The following is a 24,903-nucleotide window of genomic DNA, read 5'->3' as shown; positions in this document are numbered from 1 at the left end:
ATGGCTTTAGACTTGTGGTAGGGGTATGATCTGAGAGGGATACTGCCCACTGTTTTTTTTCTTTTTTCTTACCAATAAATATAACACCACCACCCCTTTTTGACCGCTTGGACAGTAACAGTTCACTTCAGGCTGCTATTTTTCAGAATGGAAGGACATTATTGGGAGGAAAAAATCCCTCTTTGTATGCCAGAGGCCTGAAGTTGGTTTCTTGTACAGCTGCAGTATTTCAGTAAGCGATGAGTCCAAAAGCGGTCACATTTCCAGCTGGAAGTCACCTGCTGCTGGCCAAAACCAGGTTTGTGTCCTGATTCATGTTGGCGTTGTAGTCCCGGTGGCTTGTTTATACGGTGCTTCTTGCTCCTTTGGGTTTCTGACTGGTCTGACATCTGTTCCAGGGTTGTGTTGGAAAGGACTATAAGGACAAATAAGGTATGTAGTTGTCCCCTGTCCTGAAGTAATGCTCCGTGGTGGAAACACCTAAGATTTTCAAGAGGAAAGTGGATGGGCCACATCAAACTGTCACAAAAGTTGTCAAGAACACTAGAATAAACGTTGAAGGCCTGTTGTTTCTTCATTTTGGTTAAGGTAAGTCAGTCTGGCGTTTTGTCCAAAGGTCTGACAGAGGTGGTGTTTCTGCACTCAGCACATACAAGGTGCACGCTGTTGACTTTAAGTCAATTTCAACGATGCTTTGATAAATTGAAGATAAATTTAGATCAATTCAAGACCTCACAAAGGTGGCTTGCTGTGCCGGCGCCACGGGAGGTGATCGCTTGAGCACCGCAGCTGCAGATTTCACGGTAAGGCACTTGGGGCTGGTAAGGCAGTTTTATAAAGTGATCTGAATAACGCAGTCAAGATTATTGTATTGTAATTACTTTCCACTTTATTTGAAATTAGCTTTGGGGTTTTTGGCTAAGTATTCGCAACTGCTGCACAAAGTCTTTGAAAGCCGCATCATGGAGGTTATTGGGGCAGGAAAAGCAGCCACCTTGCCCCAGCCCCACCTGCCCCTGGGTGAGCACCTTGCCCGCAGCGCTTCTGCAAGGGGATGGTGTGTGACGCAGGGCTGGGAGGCTGTGGCCACCTGCCCCGGGACTTCCCCGAGGCTGTCTGGCTTCAGCGCTGTCAGTGGGTGTTTGATTTGGCCAGCACCGACTCACACCTAAAATTTTAACTACAGCTTGACGGGAGTTATTTTATCAATAACTGTTTATCGTTGGACATAGCATTTGAAAGAACATGAAAGAAAGTTTCAAAGAAACATCTTTCTGCTGTTTTGAAACTAAAGTTCTGGTTGTGGTTACAGTTGCTGTATTACTGCAGGAGCAGCAATTCCACCTCCATTTAAGACTTCAGTGGCAACACAGTTCAAGTGCCTTGTAAAGAATGGTGTTCATGTGTTGGAAGTAATGATGTGAACAAATAGGATGGTTTTTACCTTTGCAACTGAAATCTCTAGTAGTAATAGAGAAGCAAAGTCTCAAAATCTTTAATTTGATCCAATTAAACTTGATCTTTAGCTGAGTTACAGAAGCTGACAGTATTCTGTCAGAGGAAAGCGGTTAAGGAAGTCTGAACGCATTTTTCGTATAACTTCTCAGCTGCAGGCAGCTACCCAAGAAGAATAACTAACTATCATTTGCATTATGGAGCAGATAAATCAGAAACTACTTTCAAATGGCTGTTGAATTTATTTGTTTGATAAATACAATCCTAACAAAATAAAAGTTAACCAATATTAAGAGATTTGAAGAACATTAGAAAAACCCATGACAATTCAATAGGAATTAGTGTGAATTAAACAAAAAAAAGTTTAAATATTGCCAGCAAATATAAAATGTTTGTAACGAAGGCAAGGGAGAATGCTTTAGTTTACATTTGTCATCTGACCACATTTTCTGTGTTTATAAACTTTTTTTTCCAAATTTTAAAAAAATACTATGCTGTTTTCTATAACATATCAAAGCATTATTTGTACAAAATCAAATCATGGCCAATGATTCACAACAGTGCAATAGATAAAGAATACAACCACATCCAACAGGTGCTGAAAATAAATATCCAGATTAAAAAATAAGATAGCCTATATGCACTCTGTGGAGTTTGCTGTCTATATATGGATTGATGGATGAGTCTTGTGAGTGTATCTGAAACATTAAATGGCCCTTAAATGCCAGTGTGGCTGGAGACTTTTAAAGGGTACAAGCAATAAACCAGATGAAACCAAAAGTAAGTCCCAGGTGGTGGCTGTTGGCTTTTTAAACAGCAAAAAAAAGAGAGGCTATTGCTGAACCCACAGTGCCTCTCATTGGCATCCTTCTTCAGGCTTGTTTCTGCAGAGAGAGATGCTATATTGCTTGGTCAGGTAGATGTCTCTTACGTGACATAACCCACCCCTGTCACTGCCTAAAGCATCCATCGGTGGATTTCTCAGAGGGACTGAAACATTCTACATAGACTAAAAAAAAAGCTCTTGGCAATATGGCAACAGTGTGAACGCAGCCTGTCTTAAACACAGGTATGATGACGGTGGTTTATGACTAAATGGGTTACCTACATTGCTAGTAGATATGAACGGCTCTTGATGAACATTTCCATCGTACAGGGACATAAATGTAAAAACTCGAGAGATGTTATTTATTCAGCACATTTCAGAACAAAAATGAAGCTTAAGGGCATGTTAGGTAAACACTATACCCCACAGTCTCCCAACTTTTCAGCCAACCCAGAATAAATTTAAAGCTCCCTTGTATATAATCTGCATCAGAAAGGTATCAAAGGCACAAGCAAGAAGTGACTAGGTTAATAAGCAGAAATAATGGTGAATGAAGATGAAGAGATTCACAAGGCAAATAATTAGTAAGTGTGGGTGGGGTGTTGTTTATTTACTGAAAATGAGATCTTCCAATTCTGCTCCAAATGAATGTATATGATGATTTTGGTTTAAAATAAAACCGTTACTGAATTACTTTAAATCACCTGAAGAAAACCAGTCTTGAAATAATCTGATACTAACTGGAAAACTTTTCTGGCCTCTCCAAACTCACCTGAGTCTGATGAGTAGAAGCCACAAGTATGAGAGACAAAAGTCTCCAGGGCTTAAAGAAAAGTTTCTTTACAGAATGTACACAGCCAGCAATAATTTGTGCAGTTTGACTCAAATTACAGTAATTTGCACAGTTCAGTTGATATTATGCATATCCAAGCAGCCTGATCAAATTGGAGTTTCTTTCCTGTCTTTACTTGGCGATGGCTTGACTTGCTGCTCCTTGCTTGCTTTTGGCTGCTCTTTGGCTGCTTTTGTCTCCAGGACACTGTCTCTTTGCTGCTGAGAAACACCCCCGCGTTTTTCTGGCTCCTCTTCTTCCTGCACCTGCTGCTCAGCTTTAGCTCGCTGCAGTAGTCGAAGCTGCACTCGCAGTTCTATGATGGCCTCTCGCTCCTCGTGAATCGCCTGGTTCAGGTGATTGTTCTTTATCTTTTAAGTAAGGAAAACAAACGTCAGGCTCCTCCTGACAAAGAGCTGCTTGTAGCCGGTGGGGGCATTTAGCATTGGACAGTGAAGCTTTGCTGTTAACCTGGACAGCAACGTGGACTTGCACACAGCGGTGATTTAAAAACAGAGCACGTGAGTTGTACCCCTCGGCAAAACTGATGCAAAACTACCCGTCTGCACATGTGCAAACATGTCTGCAGACTAAATTGAGTAACCATTAGGGAGAAGAACAGCAGCCAATAACAAGATTCAAATCTTACCTCCAGTTCCTCATTCTGTCTCTGCAAATCTTCCAGGATGACCTGCAGTTCCTCCTCATCTTCACTCTCACTTTCACTCTCAGAAGAATATTCCTCAGTTTCACTTCGGCCGTGCTGCTGGCGACTGAAAGATCAATGACAAAGTCCAATTTAAACACTTCCTCAAGTCTGCAGAACTGTAGCAGCGTTAAAAGAGTGAACTTACATTCACTGAATAATCTGCAATGGTTGTAAAAACAGTATCAGAATTTCCTTTCAAAGCTTAATTAAATCAGTTATTTCCTAGGGGGATTTTTTTTTTTTGTAGTGCAGAGGGTCTAGTTTCCTTTAGATCATAATTCCGTTGTTACGCTAAGAAAATATTATAGTTGCTGAGATTTCAATAAGAGGCAGCTTTCAGATGTGATGTTCATAGGGTAAGCTTTTCAGTGTAGTTTAGAGTATGATTTCAGAAAAGCCTCTATGTATTTTTAATGAGAATGCTCTCCTGCTGGGGGCTGTGGTGCCAGTAGTTTCTCTTTTACCTTTGTATTTCAGCTATTTCTGCTCGAAGGCGATCTATTTCTTCCTTCTCTGAGGCAATCTGTCTCCGCAGAAACTGCTCCATGGCCAGCAGTTCTTCTTGTTCTGTTAAAATCTCATTCTCCTGCAACGATCAATTAGTTCACTTAAAGCCCAGACTTTATTTTCTACAGGAACATAAATATGAGACTGTGCTCTTCTCTGGCATACTTTCAGTAGAAATGGTTAGCATGCCTGCTTTGAAATCCGATTCATCGAGACCACAAAGCAAATATATGTTCAAAATCAACAATGGTGTGTCATCGCATCGCCACAAGTATTCAGTACAGCGATAGTCTTGGGGATTCAGAACAGACAAATTCTGCAGGCCTGGCTGCCTGTTTTTTCCTTAAATCACAGGAGGGGAAAGCTCTGGCTAACCAGTAAAATAACTAGAAAAACTGAATTCTAAAATACTTCTTTGAAGATGAATATAAGGAGGAAAGTACACTGGGAAGAAGATCAAAGCTACTGAGGGAAGCAAAGGAAGGTAAAAAAAAGCCAGAGCAGTGCCTTACTTCCTTTGATCAGCAGGACAGTAGTAAGTAGTTAACAGTATTAGAACTGGTTAGATCTGGAAGTGCTTTCTAAGTACATTAACACCACAGAGGCTACTTTTTCTTTTTTTGCACAGGGTCTCTTTTCTGCCGTCAACAAGTCTACTCAGCTTGGGGTTCTCTCCTGCAGGCAGCATTCCTTCCCTGATTTATTTACCATTAGAACAAAGTCTTGTATTTTAATGGACAGAGAGACCCCCTTTAAGCCTTCCATTCCCACTGCATTAGAAGGAACAGAGAAGTGTTTACTATTTCTGAAAGATACAGAACAAGAAATAGCAGCAGACAAACAGGAAGGTGCCTGCCATCTACCTGTGCAAGTAGAATATTTATAACTTCTTCATTCTCATTCATTTCTTCTTTGGAGACATCCTCCTTTGAAAGGCTAGCAATTTCTTGTGCAATCTTTGTTTCACACTCCTGCCAGAGAAAGGGAACAACTTTCAAAAGGACAGCTTCCCTGGTCACTATCTACTGTAGAAATTTTTTTTTTTTAATATATATAATGTATTATTTTCCAAATTCAGAATCACCATCTCAGTTGTCTTGAAAGGTTTCAGCAAGGTCTGTCCCTTCTCTGGGACATGAGACAGTTTGGGAAAAAAAAATGCTTCTGAAGTTTGGTAACCTTGAGTCTTCCAGTAATTCCTCTTGGTACTCCAGGACATTGTTTTAAGCATATAATGAATACGTGCTCTGTGAAACATGAATTTTTTAATGATATGCTGGGCTTTTTTTTTTTTTTTTTTTTTTCGTAAACAGCTGTGAAGCACTGAAGATCTTGCTGTCCCTAGGGAGAGCCTGCTGACCAAAAAACGCAGTACAAAGATTGAAATGTGGTTTAACCTAACTGGGTGCCTTTGCATCATTGCAAATTAGGGATCTGTGATTTGGATGTTTGGCCAATAAACAGAAAAGTTACCCACCTGTCTCTTAGCTTCTCTTAGTTTCCTCTTAAGAGCTGTTAAAATTCTTTGCACCTCCCAGAGTCTCTCTTCTTTGGATAAGTCTTTTATCCCTGCCTGCAAGTCTCTGTGTAAACAGTTCAGTAGGAACTCCTAGAAATATTGCCAAAGTAATTAGTGTCTTTAAGGTATCATAGCAGGGCAGACAAAATAGCTTTTTGGCTTTGTGGCAACAGGCTTAAGAGTCCTGGTTTTCAAAGCTTGATGTCTAACAACACGTATTAACATACATTCAGCACATGATCTAGATGTTCTTAACACGTTCTCCTAGCCTCCCTCCCACAATAAAAGTCTTGAAGGACAGAGCAACACAATGCACGACAGACACGGCTATAATCACCGCAATACTCTAACAACTTTAAACCCATGAAACAGGTAAGAATATCACCAATCTCTTTCCAGTGGTCTCCGCTGACAGGATAATTGTGATAGAATTAAAGAATAGGTTAGAAGTTTATGAGAATTCACTACCAAATATACGCAAGCCAGCACAACGAGAAACAGAAAAACACTAAAGTAACTGCCAACCTGTCGCCTGATTTCTTCTTTGATGCTTTCTTGTGTTTCTGGAAGTGCTGGCATTGTTGCCATATTTGACCAGCGAAGAGGTTTTGTCACCTGCTTTAGGGTCACATTCCCAAAGAACTCTTGAACATGTGTAAAAAACACATACAGGACACGGTTGCTGATCTGCAAAGAAAGGACAGACAAGATATTGGTTAAGATAATTTATTCATATCACGTGTATCTGTGAAGCACAGTATCTTTCTTCACAAACAGAACAGCCTTTACTATGCCTTTCTGAGTGTTTGTCCTAAGAGGTTAAAAGCTAGATTAAAAATGATGCTTTCAATGACCCAGCGCTGGGCTCAAGGAATCACTTCAGTCTCTCTCACCTGTGTATCTGAGGCATCTTCACATGTCTTAATTTCCATCACTGGTAGATACAGAAATGTATTAAATCTTTCTTTTTACTCACGTAAAGGTAGTGACAGCAACAGGTAAGATGGGACATCAACCATACTGTGCTGTGGCCGGTTGCTGGCCACCTTCTCTCTCCTCCCCCTACCTGAAAGTCTATAACTTCTCTCTCAAATAATTTAGTACGGTTGAAAAAAGTAGTTCGAAAGGACCTGCTACTGTATTCCTTGTTTTAACACGAGACAGAAGCAAGTATTTATTTTGATACTACTCCTTCCATTAAATTTCAAAAATTTGTCCCGAAAGGAAGATCAGAGTTCTGTCACTACCTACTTTTTAACTGCTAAAAATCTACTTAACAAGACATGATTTGGCTTGCATTGTTTTATATTAATTGTTACTTTTTTTGATAACTAGAAAGTGTCTGACACAGCAAAACAGCCAAGAATGATACCCAGCCCTTTTGCTACTGGGCCTCCACGTAGACTCTTAATTATAAAGCCTAGCTTTTCTAAAGTGTGGGTTTTCTTCTAGAAGACCTACACACAAATAATGCCACATTTCCATTACACACAGGGCTAATTCTGAGCTGTATTTAAATTAAGTATTTCTAAGATGTTTATTAAGGAATTAATTAATCCAGAAACCACACCATCTTACTGGAAAACAAGTCAGTTGTTTTTCCCCAGACATTTGACTGCAGACACCAAAGCCATTATACTGAAGTCCTTACTGCACCAGGAAGATCCATTTGTATGACAGGGTTGTACACTGGACATGGCTTGATATTAAAATTAAGCAACAATATAAATATAGTCTTCACTAAATTATCACTGAATCAAAAGCCCACAGAAACTGTGTATCTGCATGAATTATTGGATGAATACTTCTGTTCACAACTGCATTAAAACCCTGAGAACAGTCTTTGTAATACTCTCATCATAAATCAAATTTCAGACCCATAGCATGCAAGCTCACATTTAAGAAAGTCTTTTCTTCCTCCCTTCCCAGCACTTTAGGTTCTGAGGTATAAAGAGAAGCTGTAATTTAGCTTAACTGTATCAGACAATACCCGATTCCCACCTGCAAGAGAATTCCTACAAAGAAGTCTTTCTTGGGCTGTAGTTCTGCTCTGACCCTTGCAGCGTAGTGCACGTACCTGGACAGTAGGGCTGAGCACTATAGAAATATTCTGGATGTTCATTTTTGTTTCCAGTTCCTTTGCAATAACATGGTCCATATGCACAATCAGCCAAGAAATTAGGAGGTGGTTACACTCGGGCAACTCTTTCAGCAACCTCTGGCACTCCTGAACTTTCTCAGCTTCTGTGCTCTTCCCACAAGCATCTTCAAAGCGGGGCATTAGCTCTTTGGTAAGCAAATTTTCAGGCAGTTCTCGTAGGTACTGTTTCAGCAAGCTGGCTACTGTATTGGGCTCATATTCTTCCAGGTTGGGAGATTCTTCTCGATCATAGGCTGCTTTTAGCTCATCAACTTTTGATTTTATTCCTTAAAATATTTAGATCAAGAATTAAGAGAAATCTTCAATTGTAAATGTGTAATAAACTTTTTTTTTTGAGATGCATTTACTTCACCTCTCCTTACAATTTAAATTAATTGAAGAATACCTTTTAAAAGTTACCCACATGTAACAAAGTTAAAATCATGACTCAAATTACGCGATCACTGCTTCTAAAAGCACTGACTACTACTGTGAAGCAAAAACAGCACTGCTGAAGCTCTGAGTCCAAACTGGTGCCAGCATTCCCTTCCCTATTCAAGGAACATAAAATAGGGTGGAAGGGTAGGGGAACGTAAGATCAGCTGTGTATCGGCATTCAGCATCTTTCTGGCTGTTCAATTATATAGCCCTACACCAAGTAGCAAATATGTCATCAGCTCAAATACTGTGCAACATGTTCCACCTATAACAGCTTTCCTCTGTCAAAACAAACCCCACACTTCTTAGTTTCCAGATTTCCAGCTGGCCCTCCTCAGTGGAAGAATCCCACACAGGATTCTTGATTTGAGGCACTGCATGAATAAAAGTGTGTTCACATAATTACTTAACCCAGCCAAGATGTTCCGTAAGATGGTTTTATAAACTCAGTGACATTCCAATCTTCCCAAACTCAGGGAATTTTCATTCTTCAAGCTCAAATACCCACGTGAGTTACACCAACTTAACGCAGTGCCATGGCTTGGCTCATACACAATAAATATGAAGTCAGCCCATGGTAAATGCTGGGTAAAATATGCTCAGTTTCATGTCCAAATAAGTTAGTTGGTCACCACAACAGCTGGTAGGTTGTTAAGCCACTGCAATTGTCTCTCTGAGCTCCCAATTTAAACCATGTCACACACACAAGAGGGTGCTATTGCACTGGAGAACACCTAGAAAGTACAAACGCCAAAAGTGATTGAGGGAAAACACACCGCCTTCCGTGAAAATTCCCAACACACTGTATCTTGAAAAAATACACAACCAGAATGTTCCAATAGGCAAGATGAAAAAACTGTTTCAGCTGCTGCAGTATTTATGCATGCCTACCAAATACCATGCAGATCAACAGCATGAAGGCAGCTTAATGAAGCTTTTAAAATCGTTTGATTACTGTTTTACAGAGCTAGGCAACTTGCTTCAAATGCTTTCCCTCAAATTCCTTTTCTCACTTGTTCTTGCTCCCTTAAACATACCCACAGAAGTACTTACACAAGTTATATATTGCAGGTGCGGTCCACAAATAAAGGGACTGTTTTGTTTCATGTGACTAAAACTGATGTTTCATTTACGTTAGCTGGTGTTATGCAACTACCATGGTTAATTAGCCTGCTGTTGCTAATCTTAAACAGTGAAACTTGTATTTTCTGCTTATTAAGTGCATTAGCTCGAAGAAAACAAATTTTTAAGAAAAAAAAATCACATAATGGAATTAACTGGAATAAGCAACTTAGGGGGAAGCTTAAGTAATAAAAATCGTATCTTTGCTTTTGCAGTCAACTAGCACTGTATTTCTAATGCAGAAGTAAAAAAACACAAGCTGGACATACTAACACATTTTATTCATCCTTGCCATCCTATCACAAAACAAGTGTATTTTTACTGCCATTAAGCAGAACCACCATATTAGCAATTTTTCTGGTACTTCAGACTTACGGGTTTAACTTTAGCTACCAGATTACCTTTTGGATAATTAAAATTAATGCAGCTATAAACAGAGTCCCTATGTGATGAAAATGCTAAACAATATGAAAATTGCAAGTAAAGACCTTAGGAACCTGCATGTCAGTGTGCCCAGAGTACCTGAAACTCTGTAGATGCCTTCACATTTCATGCCATACTTCTCTACGTAATCTATACATTCACGGAAAACTGCTGGCAGGCGGATGCCATCGTACATCATGGTCCTGTCTACTGCATCAGACAAAGGAATGCCAAACACGGGTCTATGACTTGGAACATCCACTTGAGGTATCTCTGTCTCCTGAATTGGCTTTTTCTTTTTCTTCTTCTCTTTCCACTGTTTTACAACATCTGCTGCAGTTAAGTCTTTTGACTTCTTCTCCTTATGTTTGTCTTCCTTGTGTTTTTCATCTTTGGGTTTCTCTTTTATTTTAAAATCCTTTTCCTTTTTTTTGGAAAAGCTGGGTTTCTTGAAGACATGTATTCCCTTGGACCGCTTTAACTTTGAAGGACTTTCAGCTTCGTCACCAGAACTGTCCTCTTGAAATGCAGCATAACCTTCCGCTATTAGGCAAAGGAGGAGAAGGCAAGAGGACAGCTGTAAGCCTGTTTAGTTTCTAGACAGCATATTATAACAAGGAGAGAACAAGAAGTAGTATGTAAGGAGCAGAGAGAAGAAGCAACACAAATAAAAAATAGTGCCTGCCTGACTCTTCAGAAGATTTTATTTACACAATTAAGTCGACAAGGATTAAATCAAGGTTGTATAACCACACCAAAGATATGCCACACAGCTCCTGAACGATCTAAACAATTAATTCTTTATATACTTACTCATAATGGCAATGTCCATCTTATGGGCTAGTTTCCCATCTAACAGTCAAGGAAATGCAAAATAAAAACAACTGTCTGGCAACTTCTCTATGTTCCTGTAATCAACAGTATAAGAGTCGCTGTTAAGGATCATCTACTGCACACAAGTTAAGTCCAACAAACTTCTATTAAGAACAAACTAAATTTCAGCCACTTAACTCCCCAATCCCTTTCCAGAATATTACAAATTTTAAGGTAAGTATGAAGTTAATAAAGTTTCCGCCTCAAATATAATACAGGGGGAAAAAAAGGCCAAGCACACTTACTTTTCCTTTAGACGAATAAAACAATTCCAGTACCACTAGCACAATACCTGTCAGCAAAGGCGTGTATTTGCCTTAAAAAGCTTATGTGAAAGCTTCAAACAAGTCCATGGATGGAGTGCACCGTTTCAGCAGCAAAACACCAAGTGCTGACTAAAACATGCACCAAGTGCTTTTATTAACTATGCCTCTGCAGCTAGCCCTGCCTATCCTTCAGGCAAGAACAAGAACATCTTTAAAGGTGGGTTACAAAAAAACCCACACCAACAAAAAACAACCCACATCCAAACCCAACAACAAGTCAATTCATTGTGATTTTATCTGAAACCTGGCCAACAAAGATGACATTTTACATGCCATTTGCACCAGTCAGGTCCCCCAAGGCAGTGGGCAGCAAGCTCTTGATCCTTTGAGGCTCTTCCACTACCTACAGGCAGTGCCTCTGCCCAAGTGAGAAAGCATGCCGACAGCCAAGTGATCTTCTGGAGCGAATAGTTTTGGGTGGTAGAAAATTACTCCCTTAGATTACAAGGGAGAGCATCGCAGATGAGATTAGAGGCTGTAATTTTTACAGGTGAAAGATCTTATGCAAAAGAACAAGGGGACATTCAGTCTTTTGTTCTTCCAACCATGAACTATACTAAGCTGCAGAGTTTCTCAGCATTATTTCAGCACATCCAAGGAGCTGTCTGTATTTTGAAGCCTCTGTGGCTGCTCTGTAGAAGACTGCTTTTAATAGTCAAATAAATACAAGAAATGTATTAAAGCATGGAACTGGCATAAAGTAACGAAAATGGTTTGACCACGTCACCCTTCCTATCACAGACTCTTCCCTAGGACTACCAAACATGCACCGTTCATAGAAGACAGCGAAAGACCGTAGCACTGTTCCTGTCCAAGTGAATTTTAATATAAAAATGCAAAAATTAACTGGAGGACAACCAGCAACCGGGTCTCATCCTCCCAGCTTACCGGCTACACTATCGTTCACTCTTTTTATAACCTAAATGGGCAAGGAAACCTGCAGCACATAAACTAAGGATTCAGATCTCACTCCGATACAGGAAGACCTGCTGGTGCGCCAGCCACAGGACGACGGAGGAGCACACACCACCACCGTGTTCTGTGAGAACGAGGTGGGGCTGGCACCGAGCTTCAAGATGGGCTTCACAGGTGTAACTTCCAAACAGAATGGCAGACCCTCACCAGCCAGAGCCCAGGCCAGCCTGCCCTCGATCTGTCCTGCTGGGCAGCTGTAACAGCTCCCAGCCGAACAGCGCAGGGTTCCCCCCCACCCATGGAAAAGCATTCGCATGTCCCCTGGGTCAGCACAGGGGACCCAAGCTTGGAGGTCAGTGCCACCAGCAAAGCACCTGCCTTGCATGTCTCAATACTCCACGTTGCAACACAAACCTCGGTGCCTTTCTACATCTGTGGTAACGTGACACCAGCAACAGCACATTACTGAAACTGGTATTTCTTGACTTCGTGAGAAGACATGAAGGAGCAAGTTAAATACAAACCCAGCCTACGTTAATTTGTCTCAGTGACGTTAAGTCAACAAAGTTTAGAAATATATACTAATTACAGATTCACTGAGAATCTCCCACCCATACCAAGATAGGATTTGCATCTCTCTCACAGTAGCCTCATTTTCTTTACCATACTTCTAGGAATAAAATTACTGTATCCCTTTCACCGGTGATACAATATATTGAAACATATACAACCTAAATTCATACAGAACACAAATTATCAAAAGCACTTGACAGATCAGGTAATTTTAATGTGGAAAGAAGTATTACCTACAGTTAGTAAACTGGTATCTCTATCCACTGTTTCCTTAAGACTTCTAGTACTAATAGTCTTTTCCCCCATCACTAATGTATGTCAATGAAGTTTTCCTGCACCTATATGAGACTAGTACTGATTTAATAAATACTCCAGTTCCACCACCGCAACAACTGGACTATCTGCCAGTTCCATGCTCGGACATTGTTAGACCTCCCCACAAGCATGCCTTAACTGCAGTTATTTTAGATGTGATGCTGCAAATGTAGCCCTTATCTTACTGAAAATTATGGAAACTTCTTTCAAAAATAATTTTAAAAAATTCCAGCATTACTCTGGAAAAATCTAACTTACAGGCTTAAAAGCTTTGTTGTGCAGCGAGGCCACTGTTTCTATCAGTCTGCATCCTTGGGAACACTTCTCCTGCACTCCTACAATGAAGCTATAAATGCGTAATATAGTATTTATTGTTAACACAAAGCGTTGTATTATGTAGAGTTGCCGCTTATCAAACCTAAAAGATACATTTTGACAGCAAGTCTCTAATGAGTTTTTAAGTCATTTATACCTCTATACCTAATTTTGGCTCACTGGGGAAATCTGCATGCATCTGTAATTAATTCACTGAAAGAAAACATGGATTGCTTTAATATATGGAAGAATTAGTAGGTCAAATACGACTATATGGACCGATGTGCAATGCTAGCATTAGTTGTCTAATTTCAATTTGTCAGAGGGATTGCCATCAGCTTGTATACCATTTCTAAATAAAACAGTAAGACACACAGGGATGCAGAATGAGCTTGGGTAGATGGCTTCTGTTTTCTCTCCTCACCCACAAAATGTATTGTTGTTATTAACAGAAACTTCAAACTTACAGGCACTACCAACGCTTACTATCCAACTTTCATTTAGACCAGTTTGCTTTTAATATACGTTCAACTCGCTGATGTCAGCACAGCACTCCCAAACAAATTCTGCATTCAGATTAGCCCACAGTGCTATGCAAGGAGAGCAAATTAAGTTGAAATATGAATTTTGCCTTGCTTTATTTTGATTTAAGATAATTACTGGCATTGAAAGGTAGACTTTTAAACTGTTTGCAAATGGTACTTTGCTAAGTCAGCAGAATAGGATGTAGCAACACAGAAAGATAAACCTTGGTATGAAGAGCCTTTAATTTATCACGGGTTGAAAATTCTACTAACTTCTTATTCTGTAGATCTGGAAACTGTATTCAGAGTTTCCCTACACACCAGATCAGTAAAAATAATGTTTTGGCTGCAACAGCAGCTACTTGATTATCTTCTAGGATGACAATGGCCTCCTTACAGTTTCTGACAGACTCCTAGAGATGTGCAGTATCCACTCCTACTGTAGAATCCATCTCCATTAGCACTCTGCGCAGAACTGAAGGATCATAAGCACAGAGACAACTTACAATGTCATCGCTCTACCTGGAACAGCTGGGAATATCGTTAGAGCTTTTGTATGGTTGCTGCATGTCCATATTCATGAGCAGAAATTATTTTGGAGAAAAATCCCTTAAGATGACAGGGGAGAATAGGCTGGCTCTTCCACCTGGTAGTACCTGGCAGAGAGCTGCAGATCACTAGAACCTCAACTCAGCAACTCAGAGGAAGAAGGTTAACACCCCATTTGGACCAAAGATTGTTCAGAGCAGGTCACCATTTAACAGCTGGAATACTTCAGCCCTCACCTACATCAACAGGACCCTCTGCCCAATACAACAGGAATTTGACCTTCAAAAATATTTCCTGAAAATTTCAGACGAGTTCATACCCATGATATTACTGTCCTTTCACAAGATAGCTTTGTTTACAATTCAACCACTTCTCCATTTTCCTAAGAATTATAAAAAGAAAAATTATTCTAAACAAAAAAATCCTAGCTGCATACTGAACCCATCCTGCCCAACGGAATCAATCTTCCAAGTAAAATGAATAAGCAGAGTAAGATCTACCACATACAGACTCTCTATCTACAGAGGTTTTAATGGATAGAATAGCTTTTTCCTCAAGTATTTCTTATAACCTTTTTCTTTTTCAAGGAACTGCATATTTTGTGACTTTATCAACATGTGATTACTGACAGGTGGTTAAACATTAATTTTTAAAAATCAATTATACTGGCCACGGTCTCATATAAACCATTACTGTTTAAAAAAAGATCTATTTTTGCTCTCCTGCTGTCCATGGAAGAATTTGTACTGTGGCAAGGGATATTTTGAGTCAGGGAACAGATCTGAGTTAAAACTATCGAAGTAAAAAGAAAATTTTAATCCCTACTAAGTCCCCTGATCTAACTCACTCTGCAGCTAACCAACACTCAGTCTATCACAGAGGAATGGAGAGCAGAAATTAGTCGCTGAAAAGTTTTTCCAGCAGCTGACAGGCCACACAAAACAACAACATTACATTTAATTTTCTATCGTCTCCAAAACATTTTTAGGACTCTTTCCCCAGAATAAATGTTATGCATTATTAGGTTATTGCCATTAACACGGAAAATATTGAATCATTGTATTAACCACACAGGAAAAAAGGTCCCTTGCTAGCACACAAAGATGCTTTTTTTGATATAGATAATAATACTGAAGCTAAGTGCATTTCTCACGCAAACAGGATTTATCTGAAAAAAACTGAAATGAGTAATCTTGGGATATTTATCCTTCCTGTCTCCACATACCCTCCTGCTCTTCAAGCATTTCTGAAGTTTACATTTAAAGTATTATCAAAATACCCCCAAATCATTGTAGGACTAAAGTTATACACAGTTTCAGTAGTTTGGATGACCTTATCATTAATTCACTAATATTTTAAGTTCAACAAACATTCACTCTGTCGTAATTTAATGTCAGCACTTGTCTTTCTCTCATTGAAATGTTCAATGGTATTTGTTGAAACTTCAAACTACATGACCACAGCAGGTTGTCCATTGTCCAAAACCAAAGCAGGGAGCCAGAAAGGTGAAAAGAAACAATCTGAACATGCAACAGAATTTAAAAGATGGAAGAAACTGAAGAATCAAAAGAATGAAAAGCAAAGTTGGAAGGGGAACTCTTAAAAATCAACCGTGTTAGGAAAGTGTAAAGAACCTTTGTCATTTACATAAGTAGTCTGTTCAGGGCATACTTACGATAACAACCGTTCATGGACTGTATGAGATGTACTGAAAGCTTTGTATGTTAACTTACACTTACATCTGACTGGCAATTATATGACATACTTATATTAAGACTGAGAAATTATGAATGCTTTTTACATTACAGCTGCAAGAGAATTTGATTTTTCCTAATTTTTGCATGTTTGTGTTTTTGAGGATTTTTCATACATTTCAAGCTTCTTCTAAGTCACAAAAATTGCTTTACATCAGCTATAAAACGTGTTGTAAACCTTGCAGAAGAAAGCAGTTACAGTGCTAGTGTGCACAGACCTGCATGTATTTGCTGAAGAAGCATTTTTCCTCTTCAGCCTTCAGTTAGACTACCACCATGAGACATGCTGAATTACACCATAAAGAAACCCCCACTACGTATAATGCTGACCTCTAGCAATTCCAAATTTAGAGGTGTCTGATGCAGAGTTGTAACAGAAAGCCGATTTGCAAGAACTCCAACTACTAATAGCCTGAATTTAGACCTATCCAATCAATACCAAATTTTCACCACCGATCCAATAATCTGTATTAAGTTGTCACTTTTCTTAAAACCTGTAGGAATTTAAACTGTTGGTTTTAACTTGAGGATAATATATTTTTGAGTTACAGTATTCCTTAGGCACAAAGCCTTTAGATAAAATAATAGTCCTTCTAAACTGTGGGAGAAACAATGCCTGCGTTCCAGGAAACTGGTTTGATTAAAAGCAGTGCAGTGACAGTAAATTCTTAAAAAGTAATTATTCAAATACGTGCATGCACATTACAAATAGTCACCATATTCATTCTGACAGAATACTGTGTGCTGATCTTCCAAATTTCACATGTAAGAAGAAGCCAGGGTACACTGGCACCCAGAGCTTCCAGGCAAAAAACAAGAGTCATTGTAAAAGAGGAACGTTATTTCAACATTTTGCTAAAACAATGTCAGTTAAAAAAGTACTAGCATTTGGGCTGTGATATTTAGGTTTCAGAGACCTGCACAGTAAGGATCTTTCCGGTACTGAGAGTGCTCACTATCAGCTTAGTATTTTCAAGTACTTTTTTCTTTCAGAATATGTAGAAAAATTCTATCGAATAAAAACTCTCATGTTTCTAAAATCTTCTGCACAAATCTAAAGACAGGAAGTAAGATTGATCTTCTGTTGATCTGGAGGAACAGTGCACTTTTCAAATGAAAACTTCCATTCTGGACACTGGTACACTGAGAAAGGATGGGTTCTATAGCCAAAGCTTTACTCTCCTCTAACCTTTACTCTAGTCGGTTCTAATAAATTCAGATCTCGATGCTGGCTTGCATGTTTTTGAACTCTGCAATACTTTGGCACTGCTAGAGGAAACTGCATCATCAGAGTAGACTGAGAAGCTAGACCAAAAAAAGGACACAGATTTTATTACTCCGCAAATAATGGTGCAGTGTGCACATGAAAACTTGAGATGGTACACAACTGCAAACTCTGAACACTGAAGATATAAGGGGAAAAGGTTAAAGCTGTTGAAACTAACTCTTCCAAATTTGAAAGTACAAAATTCAGGTCAAACTTAAGAGTTTTGTTTTAGATAGCACCTCAGCTACAATTTCAAAAAGCATCTATTTGGAAATACACTTAAAAACCTCCACCTAGAATGTGATCAGATAATGAGATTAGAAGAACACAGTGGCAGTCAATTAGCAATGCATCGTTAAAGGTTTTAAACAAACATGTTTATGAGTAATTCTGGGCACCTGCTTGGCACCTGTATCTTCGCAATAAAAAACAAGTCAATTTTTTGGTTAAGGTGTGGGGTTTCTGGAAGAGACACAGGTATGGCACAAAACCTGTTTGTACAAGTTAACTTCCTTCACACATAAACAAGCCTAAAAAACCCCATTGGGAATACTAAGAAATTTTGAGAGAGAAAGCAAGAGAGAAAGAGAAATTATAAGCACGAAATAAGAGAAGTTGCCTACTCACTTCTTTTTTCTTTCTTCTTAAATTTTCCTTTCTTCTTCCCATGCTCCTTTTCATCATCAGATACTATATCTGGAGGCTCATGCAAGCTGTCATGAGGTGGTGAAGGCTCACCGGTGCGGTACAATCCAGGGAATTTTGTAGGACTTATTTCTTCAGAGCTGGGAGTACGAGCAAGACCCCCACTGTGTTCTACTCGACGGTGTTCACTGGGGCTGCTAGTGGGAGGCAGGAAGCACTCAGTCATTCTGATTCCCTGATATCAAAGTGAAATTTTGTGCTACCTGTCCATCACACCTGCAGCAGGGAACAACAAAAGAAACCCCACACAATTTTAAACAATGGGTTTCAGAACACCTTGTTTAGAGCCCAGTCCCAAAAACACAAACAGCAATACCTTCCACAATGAATGCTCCAACTTTTGTCAAGACACAGTAATATCAGGCTCAGCATTTACAGAATCTGTCCATTAACTCCTAAGCCATATTAACATAATAAGGGAGCTGCTATTTTAGCCATTTGTACGTTAAAATATATTAAGTTATGTATTAAGTATCAGAATATTTTAACATTTGAAATAATTCTTAAAAAATTCATAGGCAGTTTGCATACTGATTGGTAACATTTACTATAAAATAGTTAGCTAACTATTTTTTTGACATAAAAATAAATTTGTCTGGAGGCTCTGAGTGTTTGTGAGCACTGCACTTAAAGCAAAGATCATTATCATCTTTCCCAAGCATATTTTATAGATGCAAATAAGAACTTGCCCAGCCTGTTGCAATGGGGGGGGCGGGGGGGGGGGGGGGAGGGGAAGAGAGTGTTAAAGCAAATCTGTCTTCTAATTATGCTAATACACATTAAAGAAGGTAGAAAAAGAATGAATAAGTTTTTTTGGTATACAACACCACCTTCACATTTGAAGAAGGTTTATCAGGTCATCCACACCCAGATGCTGGTACATTGTTTGCTTGAGAGTTAGGGCCAAATAAAAGCTTATATGCTGAAGGAAGCCAACACATAAATTCTCAGTGATGGAACTTGTAAGCAAAAAAGATCTTCCTAGCACATACATACTTCGGAATTCCACAGGATAGATATGCTGTACGGGACATCACACCACTGGAGTCCACTTTGCTGAACTTGGCCCTTTGTGTCTAAACGGTCACCCTCAGATATGAGCCCTTCTTTCAAGGGATGAAAGGAAAACAGAAATAAGAGCAAACCTTAGAAAAAGAAAAATCTATTTCCCACACCCAGTGGTGTACTCGGATGACAGGTCAAATCATGGTTACATGCTGACTTTAATCCAACTGAAATCTGTGCTGCTGTGTTGCTGCTGAAAGGAAACTGATCTACTGGAAGACAAACAGAAGAGCTTTTTCTTAAAGCCCCGTCAGTTCCACACAGCCTGGCTCTCTGTGCAGCCATGCAAGTGTCAGGGCAAGCACAAGGAAGGCTGAGAGATGGAGGAAGATGCCCTGCACTGCAGACAAAGCGATCAAGGTGGCTGTGTAGCCATGGACTCAAAAAACCAGAATTAAAACATGTTGTAAGAACACACACAACCCCCCTATTAAACCTACTTCTGTGAGTAGTTTAGTCATGACAAGAGTATAGATATAATAGCTGTGGCTTCTGCCCTAGCCTTTGGACTCTGCAGTCACCTCTGGCACTCCTGCTATTTAATCCTGATGTACAGATTACAACCAAGAAGAAAGCAGTCAACCCTTTGCTAAGTTAGGCAAACAATCAGGAATACCCGGTATTTTATAAAATCTCATTCAGGGAAATAACACATACTGGCTGAGCAGGAACTCCTGATACATCATACAAACCAGACTACGACTTCTTATGCAAAAGCAGAAAACCTCTTTAAAAGAGAACAGCATTAACATGAGGCACAGCCATTTTCATTTTTGCCATGCTCGTTGGGTTTGTTATTTTTTAATTTATATCAAATAATCCACTGCTATGCTAATCTGACATTGTGTTTAAACAAGTACATGGCATGCTCTAACAAGAGATTTTAGAAGAAATGTCCAGGTATCTGAAGAGTCTGACTTACAGATATCAAAAAAGGTCAAAAATATCAACTATATAAGCATTTTCAATATTAACAATGATACAGACTGGCCTGGCAAATGCTATTGCATCTTATCTGAGTATGAGAATGATCTGTAAAATTCCTACACAGCATTGCATCCACCAATTCCTCTCCCCCACCCCAAAAAACAACCTAAAACACCCCACCAAAAGCTGCTAAACAACAGACAGTGATTCATAGAATGAGATATTACATATAATTTTTTTAAGCTAACAGGACAGACCACACCTACAACAAATTGGTGCACATCTACAGTGGGCAAGATGGGCAAGCACACAGAGGAAAAAAGACAATGCCATTGCAAAAGCACAGAAAAGCCACCCTGGAAAATGAGGACACAAATGCTTTGCCTCTGGAACCTGGCAGAGCTCCTGGGATGAAACCAGCCTTAGCCCGAACATTGTACAGCACTCTTCAGCAGTGTTACTCAACTCCTGGGGCTGTCTTTACAGATTGGTAGAATATGGAAACACATAATATGGAATTATGTTTTGCCAGGTTAATAATTACAAATGTATCCAGCTAAGTGGGTTTTGGGGAGGGTCGTTGGTTTGTTTTGTTTGTGGTTGGTTATTTTTTTTTTTAAAAAAAACTCTCATCCTTCAGTTCTCTGTATGCAAAACGCAGCGAAAATTTAATGTAAGTATGAAACCAAGTACCTCACTACAGGAGATCACTCACAGAGTGCTTATGGAAATTAACAATTACTCAGATCAGAATTTGAATAGAACACAGTAAGAGACAGAATTATGATGAGAAGCAAAATATTCATGAAGTCTTTTCATGCTGTTCATTCTTTATTCTGGCTAAAGGAAAGACACTGACTAAAAATAAAGGTAGTGGCGCATATTTGTAAATGTGACAAATTAAGACTGTACTTAGGTTTCATGTTTTTTATTTTACCGCTTTGAGAAAGCATTACTTTCCTATATGTGTAATTTCCTAGGCCTTTAAGTAAGGAAGAAATTTCACAATGCTCAAATTATATCCAGACTTATCAGCAGAATCAGAGCCTTTAGGCCTACCACAAAAACCTCTTCCACTTTTACTAATGGTTGTTAATGTACTGTTGCCGTACAAATCTGCATCTTTCCTCTGGCTCTTAACAGATTTTTTGCTGACAACAGTAACTGGCGAGACTGAAAAAAACATGGATCCTCTCAGCTGATTGTCTGCCAACTTCTCCCTCTCGGACTTGACCCTTTCTTCCCAGTCTGTTATTGCTTCAGTCCTGCCTCTGCAGCAGGCTCCTTGCTTCAAATTGCTTTTCACCTATGTGGTTCTCATCTGCCAGGAGATTCAACAACTCACTACTGCCACATGGGGAAGGTCATACTACTCCCTCCCATTAACATCCCCCACCCACCAATTCCAGTAGTTTGCTCTCCCAAGACCCCTTTGTGAGATGATTCAATTTGCTAGCTGCTCCAACAAGCTTCTGCTGCTGAGTTGGCTCATGGAAGAGCCCAATAAGCACTAAAGATGGAGAGCAGAGGAGTGGAAGAACCATGATGACAGGAGTGCCGCCTCCCTCTTTGGGCAGCTCTGTTTTGTGATACTGTATGCACAGCTTCATCTCCCCAGATTTCACTTCTTTCTTAGTATTTTCCCCCGTAACTTCAAGTTTTGATTTCTTTACCACCCAGTGTCAGTACTCCCATGGTTCCTGTCTTGATTGATATCTTTTTCACCCTCAGCATACCACACACAACATGTTCATCTGTGTTGGTCCCTGTGACCCAAGCTCAGTCTCCCACCTTCCCCTCTCCTTGTTCTTTATTCACCTGGTTCCTAGTCTCCTGCTGCACAGTGCTTCCTTCAGATAAAGTTCTCCCTCTTCTTCCTCTGTTTCTTCTACCTGATTAGTTATCAGTTCCTGTTTCTTCCCGGATGTTCTCCTCTGCTGCAGTTTTTTGTTTCCTCATGACTATCTACCTCACCTTCTCACCTTGTCCCCGTGTCTCCCACAGATTCTCAGTCTCTCCCTCAAGACTCTCACAAGAAGTCATCTTCCTTACCTCACTACCAACAGCAAGCTCCTCGACTCCCACCAGCTCTTGTTCACTTGATTTCTCTTCCACAGGAGCCATGAACACTGTTACATGACAGTGTCAGAGAGCTGCTCGCAGTTCAAGCACCTCCTCAGGCCTAGCCATTCTTTTCAGTACTCCCAAAATGCAGTTTCTTGAACCATCTTCCTGCTCAACGTGGAGTCAAACCTTCAGAATAACTGAGTGTCAGAAATAAACAGCCTTCACTGAACATGTGTGGAATTGTCACCTTTCCTCTATCCCCCAAGGAAAGACTAAATTAAAAGAGATTTTAAACATGGAGAGGAGAAGGCATGTCCTTAACACAAAACCTCCCGCCATCATGTCACCATCTTTCAAGCACAGGAATGTGGATTGGGGAGAGGAAGACGCCGGCATGGGCAAAACAATGTGTTTTTCCAAGCCTCGTTTTTGAAAGTAACTGAACTCTTTCCTAAAAAAAATCAGCTGAGCTACATGTCTAGTAAGTAAAAAATAATATTAAACAGCTGAGGTTTGGAAACAACATAGAAAAGTGAAGACAGTGACATGCTGCAGCCAGCTTTAATAGATTTCACTTATTACAGTGTGTCATCTAAGTCGGCACGAACACATTAAAAGAGAGGCACAGCCTAAAAGACCAAACTCAGAGCTCTTTCATTCGGTACAGAAGGCTCCATTATTTCTGTTTTGCACTGAGTCTGTATTGTGACTTTGTGCCTTGTAACCAATTGCAACAGCAGAAGCAAATTGGAGCAGGTGATTGCAAGCACAGATGTTATTTTGTAAAGCTGTTGGGCGGAATGAAAGGCACAGGGAATTCTTCTGCAACAAAGTATTATGCAAGACCACATCTGAAGCATGGTGGGTGTCCACCGGTTATTCCGTTTTGCCACAGACACACTCTGAAAATGTGTGAAAATTAAAAAACATTGAAAATAGTCCCAAGAAGTCAGTAATCAAAGGATGAAGGCAGAGTGGGGCTGCTCCCTCAGCTACCAGAACCTGTTCTATCCCAACTACTCAGTAACACAGCAAGGCTGCTAACACAGCCCTGCCTCGTCATCATAGGCCCCGAGTCCTACAGATTTGGATATATGTGAAGAAACTGATACTACCTGAAGAAATGAGGCACACCGCTTTTGGACAAAAATTATCCTAGTAACAAGCATAGTTCCATTTCGGAAAGTAATCAACCATAAGAGGAAAGAATAAAAACTACCACTTACGGTCTAAGCATGTCAAAGCACTTCAGAAACTGTGAGTGGTACCCATACAGCTGCTGAGATGGTTGAAAAAAATGACTTGGAGATGAGGACACAGAGTTTGACACAAGTTATTTACCAAGACTGCACAATGTCTGAGACATGTCTCAGTTCTGTATCTTGCTCAGACCATTGCATTTTTTACAACATACTGAAAAGCTTAATACAAAACACTGCCTTCAAACACTTCTTAGACTGAAATGTTGCCATTCAGTCAAATAGCAAAATTACATTAGAGGCCATCTATTTTATTTAACAAGCAGTACCCAGGTACATAAACAGTGCCCTTTAATAAGGCAACAAAGCCATGAAAGGGGAAAGAAAAGGGAAATGCTTCATGTAGACAGGTAAAGCAAGTTTAAAATTTCATAAGTCATCTCATAAACACAGTATTAAGTAACTCCCTTGTGAGTTACGCACTCTTCATACTGGCAAGAACTAAAGCCTCAGGAATGGCCTTCACAAGATTATTTTGGATAGAGAATAAAATACAAATTGCTTAGCAGCATTCAGCTCCTAAACCTAAGATTACCTCACAGGATATGTGACGCTATCAGAATGTTAGAAAATTTACTTTAAGGGAGAGTGTGTAATCACACAACTGAAGTCACATAGGAGCAAGCTGCACATTTTTCAAAGATAATGCCAGCACTATAAAAGTAACAAACAGGTTTGTGTGTTTTCCCATTTACCTGTAGGTGGATAAAGTCTGCTGCAGTTACAGCACCATCCAAAGTATTTCAAGTTCTGCTCTGAGAGTCCATACCAGCTCAGAAGTAGTGCTATACAAATACACAAAACTACCCTTAGCTCTCAGCAGACAGCTATAGACCACATCCAAATCTGAGTGGACTGTTGGAGGAGCCAGCTCCCATTCAGAGTATGTAGCAGTATCCAGGTTATTCCCTATTACTGAGGGCATTCCTGCTCTTCATTAATCCATTCAGGGGACAGCCAACCTTAAAATAAATAATTAAATAATACCCTAGCATTTTAGAAATATCAGAAACAAGCTTTCCAATCACATTATGATTAAGTCTCATAATCACATGAAGATAGAATCTCCAGGTATGTGGTAGCATATGCTTTCCAGTTTGGTTCACTTCAGGGGAACAGGATCAGTCTCCAGTCTACAAATTCTGTGGAGCTCTATCAGGATGCAATTCACAGGCTGTTTCCAACAGACATCTTGGGGAAAACGAAAGATGGATGCAATTCACAGGTTGTCTCCAACAGACATCCTGAGGAAAACAAAACTCGGATCCCCTGGGGGAGAGTTAAGTGCTTTGCTCCAGAGAGAGCACACCTGAAAAGAGACCAACCATAATCGCACAGGAAAAGCCCTGGTCCCAAGACTCTACCTCCTGCGCTGGCTGTGCTATCACACTGCCTGTTTAGCTGTAACATCCTGCTTCGCTGGTGAGGCATGCTGTGACAGTTTACATCTTGCTGTCTGCTCCAGAGCAAGCTAAAGCAGGCAGTCTAGGAGAAAAGC

General features: G+C 39.9%; 1 protein-coding gene across 2 annotated transcripts in view; it reads right to left on the bottom strand.

Annotated features, from left to right (window-relative positions):
* Positions 1-1,674: 1,674 nt before the first annotated feature.
* The window catches only part of RALBP1 (ralA binding protein 1), a 34,718-nt gene continuing 11,489 nt past the window's right edge, over positions 1,675-24,903 (bottom strand). Inside the window, exons 1-10 of one of the 2 annotated variants that reach the window (XM_014287497.3) lie at positions 18,010-18,149; positions 10,785-10,879; positions 10,071-10,514; positions 7,926-8,275; positions 6,374-6,535; positions 5,807-5,938; positions 5,193-5,300; positions 4,287-4,408; positions 3,763-3,886; positions 1,675-3,484 (exon numbers count right to left, since the gene is read on the bottom strand). In XM_014287497.3, the coding sequence (XP_014142972.1) occupies positions 3,221-3,484; positions 3,763-3,886; positions 4,287-4,408; positions 5,193-5,300; positions 5,807-5,938; positions 6,374-6,535; positions 7,926-8,275; positions 10,071-10,514; positions 10,785-10,803 (1,725 nt within the window). In that variant the 5' untranslated portion in view covers positions 10,804-10,879; positions 18,010-18,149 and the 3' untranslated portion in view covers positions 1,675-3,220. Of the gene's footprint in view, positions 3,485-3,762; positions 3,887-4,286; positions 4,409-5,192; positions 5,301-5,806; positions 5,939-6,373; positions 6,536-7,925; positions 8,276-10,070; positions 10,515-10,784; positions 10,880-18,009; positions 18,304-24,903 lie in introns of those variants that run through there. The other variant, XM_055706250.1, reaches the window with a different exon arrangement.

This window comes from Falco cherrug, chromosome 3 (assembly GCF_023634085.1).
Source record: "Falco cherrug isolate bFalChe1 chromosome 3, bFalChe1.pri, whole genome shotgun sequence".
NCBI classification, from domain to species: Eukaryota; Metazoa; Chordata; class Aves; order Falconiformes; family Falconidae; genus Falco; species Falco cherrug.
Note: the sequence above shows the minus strand (reverse complement) of the source record. Positions and strands in the feature narration are given on the sequence as shown.